Genomic DNA, 14,567 nt, shown 5'->3' on the forward strand with positions numbered 1-14,567 from the left:
GAATACTGCAGTCTCTAGTAGTGTCTGTGCAGGAATCGATGAAATGTTAGGGAAAATCCAGACATATGCCAGTGCCGTTTTTGCCGATTTTCCTTAAAAATAGCTCAAAACCAGCTTTTTGGGGGGCAATTTTGACAAAAAATCTAAACAACTTTTCTGTCCGGTTTTTCACAGCTTGAAATATGGCAACCCTAACTTTACTCATGTACACCCAAATCCAGTTTTAATGTGCAGCAGATGTGGATGCAGTGGTTGATGTCCTGAATTGGTATTTGAGGATTGTGATGAACTAGATTACAGAGATTAAATTCAATTAAGGGCTGCAGGTTGACACACACTCCCTATGAGTTCGTCTTGCTAAACATCGTGAGACTTCTGAATAAACATGCACAGGTTGGAACTGTTTGTGATAGTGGGGGAGTTGCTGATGGATAGATGGGATCACTCGTTATATCTGATTGGCCACTTCACCTTCCTGAAGCATATGGACTTCGCCAGTTTGCTGCTATGCTTTGCTAACCTTCAGGATTGGTTACTACTATAATACATAGTGTATGGTCTTTCCTTTGGAGATTGTCCAGAAACTCCAGATGCTGCAGAATGTTGCTGCCCAATTCCTGACTGGGGAGGGTTGCCAGGAACAAGTAACTCCCATTCTTAAACAGCCCCACGCTCTTCCTCTTCATTTTAAGAATAATTTGAGGTGTTAGAAATAGGGAAGCACTTTCCATAGAAACCTTCCCAAATGGGCATTTGTCTCTATCCCATAAAAAATGGACAGCTCACAAAAGCACTGCACAATATGGCTTAACAAACATGCAAGATGGGAAGAGTGTGCCTGAGCGCACCTTATCTCCATTGCCCTCCATGTTTTCCAGGGCAACTGGCTGCAATGAGGAAGCCACCTGTACTCACAGAGGCTCCTGCATGTTTTAGAACCCTGGTTTTATTATTTATTTGTTAATTGCCAACATTTATAACCTGCCACTCATTGCATGGTTTTGGGGCAGGAATGCATACAATGTTAAAACACCAATTAACAACATTTTGAACAACATATCATGCACATAAAAATAGTATATCAATACTTAAAAAAACCCAACAACAATATCCTTCATGAAGGCAGGCAAACAAGTAATTCAGATAACACAGCTTCAGACACTAAACCTCACCCTCTCCCAAAGGCCTCGGCAAGGAGGTAAATCTTTACCTGTTGATGAAATACCAATAACATTGATGCATGACACGTTTTAGAGGGGAAGTTCCAAAATGCAGAGGAGTCTCCTTGAATACAAGAGGCTTCCTCACTAAGCAGACATACCAAGTGGCAAGGCTTTCCCACACCTAGGTAAAGGTAAAGGGACCCCTGACCATTAGGTCCAGTTGTGACCGACTCTGGGGTTGTGGCCCTCATCTCGCTGTATTGGGCGAGGGAGCCAGCGTACAGCTTCCGGGTCATGTGGCCAGCATGACTAAGCCGCTTCTGGCGAACCAGAGCAGCACATGGAAACACCATTTACCTTCCCGCCAGAGCGGTATCTATTTATCTACTTGCACTTTGATGTGTTTTCGAACTGCTAGGTTGGCAGGAGCAGGGACTGAGCAACGGGAGCTCACCCCGTCACGGGGATTCGAACCGCCAACCTTCTGATCGGCAAGTCCTAGGCTCTGTGATTTAACCCACAGTGCCACCCACGTTCCCACACCTATCCCTTGGTAAATCTATGACATAAAATACTGAATTGGGAAAACATTATCCTGAGCAACTGGGTATCTTGGCTGGAATTGTTTTTAAGGAATAATTTATTTCCCTTGCTTTTTTCTCCATGGGTTTTTATATTTTCAGTTACAAATTTCAGATTTCTATTCTGAAAATATTTTGAAATGTTTTAATATTTGCTGTTTGGTGAAGTTTCTGCATGTTTTGCACAGGAACACCTTTTAATATCAGGGCATAGGTCACTGAAGCCAGGTTATCTCTGTCCAGGTAGTGTTGTAGATGGTGTGCCAGCCTAAACCACATGTACCTCTGTGACAAAGATGGATCAATGAGCACCTCCAAACTATTCCTTTACAGGCAGAGTTACACCATCCAGAACAGCTTTGGCACTACTTGCCTGGACAGATGAACCACTCACTAACAGTACCGCTGTCTTGAGCAGCTATTTATTGGACCTCATTCCAAAAAAAGAAAAAGAAAAAAAGAGAGAAGTAGAAAATGAAAAGTAGAGCTGGATGTCATCTGCATACTGATGACACCACACTCTAAATGTCTGGATAATCTTACTCAGTAATTCATGTAAATATCAAACAGCATGGAAGATAACATAGAACTCTGTGGGACTCCAATGCCATGAAATCAAGCAGAATTCCTCCAGCACCTTCTTCTGGAATCAGCTGCCTCAGTGGGAATAGAACCACTGTAAAACAGTACCTCCAACACTCAACCTGGCTAGCTTATCAAGAAAGTCACCATGGCTGATGGTATCAAAAGGTGTTGACAGGCATGAAAGAATCAGCAGGGTCATACTTCCCCTATTCTTCTATAGGCAAACACCCCACAGGCAACCAAAGAAGTTTCTGTTCCAAAACCAAGCTTGAAACCTAACTGAAACGGATCTAGAGTATCAGTTTTATCAAAGAATACCTGGAGCTGGCCAGCAACTACACATTTGAGCACACTGCCCAGGAAAGGAACATTAGCCACTGGATGTTCATATCTTCTGGGTACAATAAAGTTCCTGGGTACAATAAAGTATTGCCATTTCCTTTAATGAAGGAATTGGGAACCTCTGGTTCTCCAGATGTTATTGGATTACAGCTTCCATCATCTCTGACCATTAACCATGATGGCTGGGGCTGATGGAGGTGGGAATCCAACAATCTCTCAAATGTTGTTGTCCACCAGTGCTTTAAGGACCCAGCAAACTTCCACCCATTTAACTACTTAGTAATTTGGCCATCTAAAGTCACCCTAACATGTTACGATATTGTTTGATGCTGCAGGTGTGAACCATCCCTAATATATTTGCAAAGTTATTTTATAGTTGGGATTCATTTTGAAAGAGGCATCTGATAGCACAGAAAGACAGATATAAATGAGGAAAATAAATAAACGTATCTTAACAAAGTCGTAATTGTGAGACGATTGTGGTATTTCTGTAACTAAACAAATTCTGTTAAGGAATTAGAATGGCACATGGGTAGGATTCTTTAGAGAAAATGATAACAGGACAGTGCTGCATGTGCAAAATACATGAACTGAAAACCCAACGGCAGTTCTAATCATTGGTTTTGTATTTGGGTCAGTTTGCTTCAAACAGTGTTTCATAATGTTGGACATAATTACTTTGCTTTATTGTAGTATAGACTGGCATTGCAGCAGCTAAAAAATATGGCACTCTCCTGGCATTTCCTATGGCACAAATGGCTAGATTTAAAATACCAGTAGTTCAGATTAACAATTGCAGGGAAATACTCTTCTTAAACAGAGGAACTTTGCAGCTTTTTAGTTTATCCACTGAAACTTCCCCTCATTGTATTTAAGTCCACTTGCAAACAGCCCTCTTTTAGTAATAGATTTTAAAGCTGTGTGTGTTTTAACTGCTATTTCATAATGAGAATACATAAAAAGCAAACTGTTTTAGTATACTTAGTTTGCTAAATGTAGTATTTAGCCCTGTTCTCCATGCAGCCATGCATATCTCAACGCCCTGGTTAATGACTACTATGGGGGGGAATTATGAGCCACGTTCCTCCAAAAAAAGAGAGGAATGTTAAAGACAGAATACCAAAAAGTCTGTTCACTTATGGAACTTAGTTATATATACATTTGCAAGTTAATATTTAATATCATTATCTCAAAACTGGCAAAACTTGGGATTTATTTTTAAAGAATAGCAGAAAAACAAGTTAGCCAAACTGCAATTTTTCCCCAACATTTGAATCTGGGAATTTTGTTTCAGATAGAAACACCATCCATTTTATTAATATTATACTAGGGTTGTGGATACAATTATACTTTGTTGTTGTTGTTTAGTCATTTAGTCGTGCCTGACTCTTCGTGACCCCCTGGACCAGAGCACGCCAGGCAGTCCTGTCTTCCCCTGCCTCCCACAGTTTGGTCAAACTCATGCTGGTAGCTTCGAGAACACTGTCCCACCATCTCGTCCTCTGTCGTCCCCTTCTCCCCACATCAGGGTTTTTTCCAGGGAGTCTTTTCTTCTCATGAGGTGGCCAAAGTATTGGAGCCTCAGCTTCAGGATCTGTCCTTCCAGTGAGCACTCAGGGCTGATTTCCTTCAGAATGGATAGGTTTGAACTTCTTGCAGTCCATAGGACTCTCAAGAGTCTCCTCCAGCACCATAATTCAAAAGCATCAATTCTTCTGCGATCAGCCTTCTTTATGGTCCAGCTCTCACTTTCATACATCATTACTGGGAAAACCACAGCTTTAACTATATGGACCTTTGTTGGCAAGGTGATGTCTCTGCTTTTTATACTTTACAAATGGTTAAATGGCTGCCTCCATCCCTCTGTCTTAGAAATACAAGGTATCTTATGAGAAATAGGGACAATTTTTGTCATATTTTTACATCTTTTAATTATTATATGTATACTTCTGTACATATAATTGAAAAAAGGAAGTGGAAGCATACTGTTACAATTTCTACAAGTATATACTAAAAGACAGAAAAGTGGGTGGGAATCCATTCTTTCAACATGTTTTAAGAAAGAACAGTTGGTACAAGATAGTGGAAGAGTTATAGGGGTAACTAGAATTAGAGTTTCACAACTGTCTTTTTTAACTTGGCGATGTTATTAAATGCCAAGTTAGTATCTACTAGGTGTGTGCATCAGCTCTTTGCACAACCTGAATTATGAGGCAAGGGGGGGGGGAGATTTAGGTGAGGTTTTCGTGTGTCTGAGTCAGATTACACCATTAAGAAGGTCTGTGAAGTCAGATCTTGGCTTTTTTTTTTAGATTCCCCACTGCTGGGTGTGGGGAAGAGCTTTGGATTTAACATATCTAATGTTTAATGTTTGTCCCATTATATTTTATTGGAAGCCGCTCAAAGTGGCTGGGGCAACCCAGTCAGATGGGTGGGGTACAGTAATAATAATGATAATAATAATAACAACTATTATTATTATCATCATCATCACCACCACCACCACCATCTGATTCAGACCAGATTTGTAAGTTAAACTGGCAAGACACAAAGTGAATGCAAAACAGAATGAGTTTTTAGTTTTGTGACCAGTAAAGATGTCTCAGGATTAGTCAAGCCAAACATAGGCTCATCCTCACTTGCCTCCATTCTTATGTGGTCTCCACTTTGAGAGTATCAGTATCTGAGATGTATAAAATTTCTGTTCTTGAATCTAAAATGCAGGTTCTTTATTAAGTTTTGGGCTGAAACTAGTTTGGTCAAGAGAGCTGAGTGGGCGGGGGTTTGATAGGGTTGCATTTTAAAAATCTGGCTAGATTAAGAAAATGTGGATGGGGCGGGGGATGGCTGCAAGAAGCAGCCTTGAGGAGCTGCAAGGGTCTATGTTGCTTTGGGGTGGGTGAGTAATGCTACTGTACAACTAGAATTGCCTGTTTGTGTTTCTGTTTGCATTCCTCTTGTTCTATATATTTGTAAATATGCAGGTACTTCACTAGTCACCTCATAACAAAACTTACCCTGCAAAATTGTCCTGAAACTTCTTACGATTCCAAAAAGTGGCGAGTGTAGAACATTGTAAGTCTTAAATACTGCCAGCCAACCAGACATGTATTTTTGTTGACCAAATTTGAATCTGACAAGCCCTGTTGCCCTGTACTGCCACAATTTAAATGAATGATACTTAATACTAAGTCCAGCAGGTTGTCAGCTAGGTCAATGGTCCTGAATTACAGTTATAATAAATCTTGACCTTTCTATGGAAAACATTAGAAGCATTTTTTAGAGTCGTGGGACATAGGCAATGGAAATCATTGTGCCGTTTCTTTGTGTGTTATTGGCTGAAAAACATTTCTGCATTGTAGGTGGGTGACATGATAATCTTTAAAAAGGTGCTGTCTTAATGAAGGGCATAGCTGCATAATTACTAAGAAAAAAACCCTCCACAATGTATTGAACCTTTGTTTTGCAAAATATTTCATCTTCCTAATCGTCTACCTCTCTCACCACCACCCCTTCCTACAGACAAGCACACACAACTCCCCTGGGTAGCTGATGCATAGTATTGCTTTTGACTGGGCTGATCATTAAACAGTGCTGTCAAGAAGTATATCTGATGGGTGCAGGAGTATCTGCTGGAAATCACGAGGCACTCATGCAGTGTTCATTCATCTCGTTTAGTTTCACTGTACTCCTGCTCCATTTGTCTGTCCAAGGCCTGTGATGCTAATAGGAGGGCCGGTGGCTTTCCTTTTAGTCTCTTCCTACCCATTCTGTTTCGTGCTTGCTTCTCCCCCCCCGCCCCACTCCGCTTTTTTTCCTTTTGCATGGCTGATGGATATGCAGAGTATGTGGGATGAAGCGAGCAATACTGTCACCGAACTGATGGTATTCAGTGACTCCTCTAGCTCTTGGCTGGTCTGTACTGCAGGAGCCTGACACCCTGACCACTGAGGCATAAAAAACAGAGAATTGGAAGCCTCAGCCTGTCAGGCACTAGAGCGTCCCCCAGAGAGGCCTAGAGATGTGTGTGTGTGTGTGTGTGTGTGTGTGTGTGGAGAGGGAGAGAGAGAGCGAGAGGGAGAGAGAGGGAGAGAGGATAGCAGCGAGTAGAGGTGGAAGTAGTGGTGGGAACAAAATCAGAGAATGAAATGTCAGCTTACTTCAACTGATACTTGTGCAGGAGTGTTGATTATTGTTAGAAAAGTGAATTTTCCTGCTTTACAACACACAGGCAGGAGAATGGCAGTCTGGCTGTTCCTGATTAGCTAGCTGCAGGAGTACGGAGGAGATTTACCTGAGCCAGAGGCAGGGAGAGTTCATGAGACCTGCAGTGGGCCTCTCCCCCCCCCCCACTACCATATGGCGATGATGGAATAACTCCTCTTAAAAAGCTCCCTGTTGTGTGAAGAGGTGGTGCAAGAAACATGCAAGGTCCTTTAGGAATGGAGTGGCATTTCAGATATTGAGAATAATAAACCTGTTTGTTATCATAGCTCCCTTTTAGGGAAATTGAGGCAAGTTCTGAACTTGGGTTCTTTGTTAGGATGTGCCGGAATATACTATTATCCTACTTGCTTCCTTCATGTACTAGGTTCACCAAGGAGTCAGGAATGAGCAAACTGGCTCACATAATGTCACAGCTAACTCTGTGGGCTGTACCAATCCAGTTTGTGCTGTATGGTGTGTGTCTGTGTGTAATGCTTATATATGTTAAAGATATAGAGGTAATATTTGCATAATGACTTTAATTTGTAGAACATGGTTAATCAAACCTTGCATGGAACAGAAGCAGATACCTGAGTAATGGGAAAGTGCTGTATGCCAATAGTGCAGCAATCATTCTCTCCGCAGTGTCATAACATACCCCTCGTCTTTAAGTGCGTGCTGATGTGTTTTGCTTGTTTCTCATTTAATAAATTTAGATGCTGTGATTATAATGGTAGGCATAGCCTAACTGGCAATAGCCCTTGGGATTGGAGCAAGAACCTGAAAAAAAAATCTTGTCTCTGACAGTCCTTACAGATTTTGCTCAAAATCATATAAAAAACTTAGTTTACACTTTCACACACAAGGGAAAGCAAAATGTTTTCAAGTTTTAAGGCCTAGGTAGATCTTCCCATGTGTTATCACCCTAGTAACATCTAGCAAAAGAAATGTGTAATGTGGTGCCACTGCCTTTTGCATTTCCTTGCTCTCCACAAGTTATAGTTAATGACTCAAAATGGACTTGGGAAATGCAGAAAGTAAGGAAGGCCAGCATGTGATATGTGGGGAAGCCAGTGGGTAGGTGGGATCCATGCATTTCTTGATACATCTAGTTACACCATGGATTAACACATTTGTCTTTTGAGTTTTGTATATGATGCCCTGGCAATGTCAGAACTAGGGAGGGGGGAATATGATTTAAAGCCAAGTGTATCAAATTCACACTTTCTGTAACAAAAGAACTGAAATACAGATGTCCTTCGAAATTTGATATCCAAATTTTACAATGCATACATTAGGGGAAATGTGCATAAAAATGAATACATTTGCAAAGATAACATATACAAATGCATTATATTTTAAAAATTGCTTGCAAAAATGTGTGCTAGTTAAAACTGCATAGAAAAAAATATTAACAGAAACTTGCAGTAAAAATGCTGAAGAATTTCATATATAGTGCAAATTGGTGCAAAAATGCAGAGAACTGAATTTAGGATTGGAAAAATGAGAGACTGGGAGAACCAAAATTCGAGCCCTAGTCAGAACACGTGTTCTTTAACTGTGGGATGATGTCAGCTTTATTAGGCAGCCTGACCACTCATGAAGAAGGCCAGTTTGTAGGGCAAAATACTTTTCTGGATCCCCCACCCATTCCCCAGTATGGAGGACAGAGTGGCCTTCAGGATTAAAAAATATAGAAAATGATCACCTCCCCACTGATACATGAAGTTACATCTTAATAGTATTTGTTATATATACCAATGTCAATGTGATTTTTTTTAAAAAAGTAATTAATACAATACCCAATTAGAATATGTTGTGTTAAGGGGACTTCTGCTTCTTGCTAATGGAGAATGGAGTGCAAGTCCATTTGCTCTGATAAAGAGATACGGGCTTGAGCCCCACGGAGAGAGGGGGGAAGCAATAAGACGAGTTGCATCCCCTAAAAAGCCTCAAGAGGCTCTCCTGAGGTTCCAAAGGGTCCAGTGGCTTGCAAAAGGCTCTCAAGCAACCCCCTAAACTCCTGTCTGAAAGGAGCAAGGGGGGGGGGGAGTGGCGATTGAGCCAGCAAACTTTGCAGTATCAAGTCTCTGTGGGAGCGAAGTCTCAAACTCCAACCTGCTGCAAGAATCCTTTCAAAATAAAAGATTCTAGCTGAGTGAAGGTAAAGAAAACTAATTTGGATTTGGATTTAATTGGTGGACATTTCAGCTAAAGACAGTGGATGTAGCAAGGAGGCCCATCCCCGTTGCCTGGGTAACTTCAAACTGCATGAAACAACTTGCAAGTGAAGAAGTTACAAACCTTGTTTGGATACATTGGGACATTTTCTTGCCAATGGGAATATAGCAGTATAGGTGATTGTGGTCAAGGCAGAAAGCTTACAAAATGTATCTCTATGCTCAGATAACTTTTACATAATAAATATCATGAGGAGGAACTGTTCCCCAAACACTTTAGATAAGGAGATAAGCATGTTACTCATCCAGGCACTTAATAAACATCTTGTTATCCCATGCTACTAAAGCCAACTGCCAATGGGACAACATCTGAGAGAGCCACTAGTTGTCCCAGACGAAGAGTGGGTCAGTTGCATGTTGGAAGGAAAGAAAACGGGGTTTGAGTTGAGCAAGCAGGAAAGGAAAAGGAGTCAGATGTACAGTTTTGCTAACAGAACCATTTCTAAGACTGAAATATTGTTTAAATTTGGTTCTTATTTGGGGGCACATTGCAGGTTTATTTAGCTATTCAATCTAGTTCTTGCCTTCCAGTTAAAAAAGAAACGGAAATACCTTTTTCCCACATGGTGCTGGCAGCATGGCTGAAGCAGAAAAGATAAAGTGAAAGGGCCCTTTTCTCTGTGTGAAGTGGCTCCTAAGGAGTTTGGGCTGATTTATCCAGTCCAGCTATGCTTCCCCCACCCCTGAAAGAGCTTGTTTTGCTGGCACAGCTAAAATCAACCTATTTTGCCACCTATTTTGGTGCTACTTCATACAAAAACAATTCCTACATTATTTTCATGCTCAGTTGAAGCCACGGTCCATTCTGGGACTTTACACCTCAAGTTTCATTTGGAGATGGGGAGTCATTGTTTGCACATCACACCTTACGTCAATTCCTTCTACCTCACAAAGAGATATATGGGGCAGCTTCCAAAAGCAATGCTCCCCATTAAACTGAGGTCAAATAGTCTTGTAGATGGACCATACCAGCTTAGCCAGTTAATATTTGAAGTATATATTTTTATTGGTGGGGAAGCAGTGTTGATTCACCTTCAGACACATCCTGAACTATCTTGATGGGGTTTGAATGTGAAGTCTGGTAAATTTCCTGACTCCCTCAGCCAGAGTTAAAAGTACATGTGTACCCAAAGCCGATACCTTAACCGCAGATTCATGTTAAGTATCAATAAACGACCTGTTCCCTCCCTGTCATGTCAAATTTCCTCCCAAACATCCTTGATCAGAATAATTCGTAGAGAAGATATGAAGCACACCTCTTACTACACAACCCCAGGTGTGTGGAGAAAAAACTGTGAAAAATTACTATGTGAACTAGTCCTTTAAAGCACTTTCTGTTTTTATCATGCACCTATGATGAAGGTCATAAAAATGCAGGATACAGATCAGGCAAGCAGAGCCTAGGCGAAAACATTCTGTTTTGAAGCTATGATGAAAGCATGATTGTTGTGGTAGGAGCCAGTGGATAAGTTCCCTCCCCATCCACACAGATTCATTCCACACAGATAAGTTGACTAAACAGAGTTTGTGTCATTTGCCAGTTTCTCTTTCTTGAAAACAAACAAACAAACAAACAAACAAACAAATAAATAGAGGAGTGCCATATTTTCCCTTGTTGTTGTGCTGGTGTTACTCTGACACAAACTGATTTTGTACCAACACATTTTTAACCATATATTAAATGGTTAAGCCTATGTTTAGTTTGCTTGGTGGCACAGAAAAAGTTGGCTTCCTTCCCTAGTTGTGTTAGTACAGGTAGTGGCTTCCAGATGAAAAGTAGTGTTAGTAGTCAACTCACTGTAGAAAGTAGACCCTTCTTAGTCATGGACAGTCATTTCAGAAGGTCTGTTCTGAGTGAAACATGGTTGAATACCAACCATGGTTCTAAAGAAAAATTATAGTACACAACCCAAGAGGAAAATAGCACAGTACACACACAGGAAAAGAAGCTAAAGTGGCGACCCTGGATAGAATGCACATCAAAAGATGTATCTAGCCAGTTCAAGGGAGCTTTAGCAGGCATCACAGTGTGAATGGGGAGGCACATCCAGGTGCACATTTGTATTCTCAGCTGCTACCATGCACAGTGAAGACTACTTTCATTGGTGGAAGGATGTGTCTCAGGTTCAATCCCCAGCAACTCCAGGCAGGGTTGGGAAAATCTCCTGTATGAAACCCTCCCCTGCCAGTCGGTGTAGACAATACACTGGTGGATCTATGGTCTGACTTGGTATGTTTCTACACACAGATCTCCCTTCCTGGATTAGTTAGGCAGTCTTTTTGCTGTGCCAAATAGTGAACCTGAAAACTTGAGAAAGCAAATACACGGCAAATGCGAAAGTTCATGCTGTTGATTTTTATTCAGAAACTGCCATTCAGATATTCAAATGCTGTCAAATCACATTTGGGATTTGTAGACACGGAAATTAAAGTTATTTTCAACTCCATTTATTTGCTGCTTGCTTGTGAAAATCAATCTAAGACAAAAACTTTATTTGCAATTCAGGTGTGAAAATAATGCCTAGAGAAAGCTTGTCTCCAACCTTGTGGTCAGCAGGTATTTCCCCCATATATGCCTATATGTGCAGTTAACTTTTATAGATTGTCGTCCTGTTTCTTCAATACATGTATTTCTAAGGTGGCTAGCAATACTAAAGCAATAAAATAATAACAACTGTAACACAGATAAAATACTAGTAGAATAAGAACAGCAGGTGTAACTGCAGTATAATATCAGCATCACTAGCAGTTTAAAAAGTCTAGGAAAATAATAAAGGTATTTGCCTCACACCAAAGAAGTGTGGGCAGCAGGCAATCCTCTCTGGGGGGAGCATACCACACATTAGGCTCTTCTACAAAGAAAGCTGTCTCTTACTATCAAGTCATCTGCTAGAATTCAATATGTTTCCATCAGTCAATTACTTTAATCTTGTTTATTAAATTTTATTAAATTTTATATAATATTCCCTTTCTTTTTGAATGCAGGGAGTGAGTTTTCCGGAAGTCCATATAGCCATCCACAGTATTCCACATACAATGATTCCTGGAGATTTCCTAATCCTGGATTGCTAGGTAAGTTTTTCCCATTACAACTGGACCATCAGCACCATAGTTCAAAAGGCAAGTGGGGGCAAGCATGGGACTGCCATACTGGCTATAACTGGGAAAGATGAGTAGTGATGGGGATGGATGAATCAACCATTTTCACTTTCTCTTAGCTTTTCATGTTTCTATTCTAAAGTGCAGTCACCACATTTCTCCATCAGTTTGTGTGTTGTTGGTTTCTTTTTTAAAAAACAACAACAACAAAGTTATGAGAATTTGTCAGCATTTAGTGTTTATGTCTCCCAATGTGGAAATTTTTGCATGCAGTTTTTCCTAATATGTTTTGTATGTTAGTTTCATTAATGTATATATTTTTTTGCACACTTCAGTATATGGACTTTTGTATGTACATTATTTGGTTGCAGGGCTGTTTCACAAATTTTGGAGAAGTGTGAATTCTGAAAGATAGATATGTTTCAGTTTGTGTATTGTTTCAGGAAGTGCACAAACCAGATTTCTCCCCCATCTCTAGGGAAGTTGACATCTATACACTTGCTATGCACCAAAAGAGGCTAACACCAGTGGAGTTACTAAACCAAAAGACAGTGCAGCCCCCTCTAGCCTAAAGAATGTATAGCTTACTTTGAACTATATCATATAAATTATCGCCACCAAGAAAAGAAAGAGCATGGAAATATGCCAGATTTTAGCTTGACAACGAACAATTTATTACTTATGCTTCCAAAGGCACTGGTGCAAATGCAGTACAGCACATGCAGTACTACACATTATATGCCATTATCTTTGAAGCATATAAGGCCACTTTCTGGAATGACTTTTCTATAGCTTCACATCCTTTCATTATCCGTTCTGAGTAGCAATCTGTAAACTCACAGCACATTCCTAAATAAGTTTAAACTTTACTCAGAAGCCTTTCTGATTTCCATGGGATTTAGTTTTAAGGAATTCTGTTTAAAATGGAAAGGTGTATATTTACTATAACTCTGTAGAAGATGGAGACCGGCAAAAGTTTTGTTTGCACATAATGGTGAACCAGTTTAGCATTATGAGGATGAACTCCAACAAGCCTTGAGTTTTCTGGCTCCCCTCTACTCCCTCAGCACAGCCACTGGAAGCTTCTGCTTCCATTTAGATTAATAGGAGTTTAGTATTACATATAAACCCTCAATGGTAGCTTATCTTAGTTATGGTTTGCTGTGGTAAGCTTGCTTCACAACCCATGGTTAATTAAGATTAACTACAATATGTTTACCTTTGAACTTAAGAACAAGTTGTAGTTAATTTAAAATGAAAGAGCAATAGCTTTTTAACCCCTCCTTGCAGCCAAAATGGAGAAGGGTAGAGCATGAGAGCCCAAGTCTTCCTGCAGGTTGTCTTTGTAACACTGGTTATGCACAAATTCAGCCACATTTATTTTGGAGTTAAAGGCAGTTTCAGAGTGCCACACAGGCCATGGTGTGTAAGTTAAGGGGAATGTAAATGGAGCAGTTAAAGTGCATAACAACTGGCCATTGTGCACACTCACTAGGCCTCATGGAAAATTTGCACATAATTCTTCTATGAAGCCGGAATTATGCACATTTCCCTGTCAAGAGACATAATTTCCAAGAGAACTTTGGAAATGTGCATGTGACTGAAATTTGTATAATCTCTGAATTTTGTACATTTCCTGGGCAATATGCACAATCTCCAGTCTGCATACAGAGTTTCCAAGAAACATGCATTTTTTTTCTATTTCATGTTCAGAAGTGTACAATCTCTGTTCCCAGGATGCCTGTAGCCCAATGCCTATTCTTACATGGCCCACAACACACCCTTCCACTGAGCAGCAAAGAGGTTTAAGGGGGGCTCCAGCTAAATATTAACTTTTTCTGCAGGCCAGCCCCCTTTTCATCATTTTCAGCTGTTCCTCAGCTTGCTGAGCAGCACAAGGGCTGTTGCAGGGAGATGAAATTTTTAAATCTTCTCTCCCATTTCACCACACAGATGGAAATTATTCCCATGCTGCTATTAAGGAAGGGGAAATGCTTAATAGCACCATGGAGTCAATCACCATGAGAATCACAGAGGAGGGAAGATTTAAACATTTAGGAAGGGCTTAAGGGAAACCTAGCTGGGAGAGAAAGAGTATAAAGTACAAAATTCAGTTGTTATATGCAGAGTTTCCAAGGGCTGTTGGAGATTATGTATATTTACTGGGAAATGTGTATGGAAGGATTATGTGCACTTCCTGACCTTTATATACCAGCTTGATCACTGAAATCATCTGCAGAAACATCATTGGTTGGTAAAGCTCATTTGATAACAAGAAGCTAAACCTTTCATGTCATTGGTCCAGTATTGTAGAACACTTTGCCAATGGAAATTGAGCCAGTGCCTCCTGG

General features: G+C 40.4%; 1 protein-coding gene across 4 annotated transcripts in view; it reads left to right on the forward strand.

The window, feature by feature from the left end:
- Window positions 1–14,567, forward strand: part of PAX5 (paired box 5) — a 253,791-nt gene that overhangs the window by 228,007 nt on the left and 11,217 nt on the right. For all 4 annotated transcript variants that reach the window (XM_080986922.1, XM_080986919.1, XM_080986921.1 and 1 more), the window contains one exon: window positions 12,103–12,189. In XM_080986922.1, the coding sequence (XP_080843048.1) occupies window positions 12,103–12,189 (87 nt within the window). The remainder of the gene's footprint in view (window positions 1–12,102; window positions 12,190–14,567) is intronic.

The sequence above is a fragment of the Podarcis pityusensis genome (genome assembly GCF_964106645.2).
Source record: "Podarcis pityusensis genome assembly, chromosome: 17".
Classification (NCBI taxonomy): Eukaryota; Metazoa; Chordata; class Lepidosauria; order Squamata; family Lacertidae; genus Podarcis; species Podarcis pityusensis.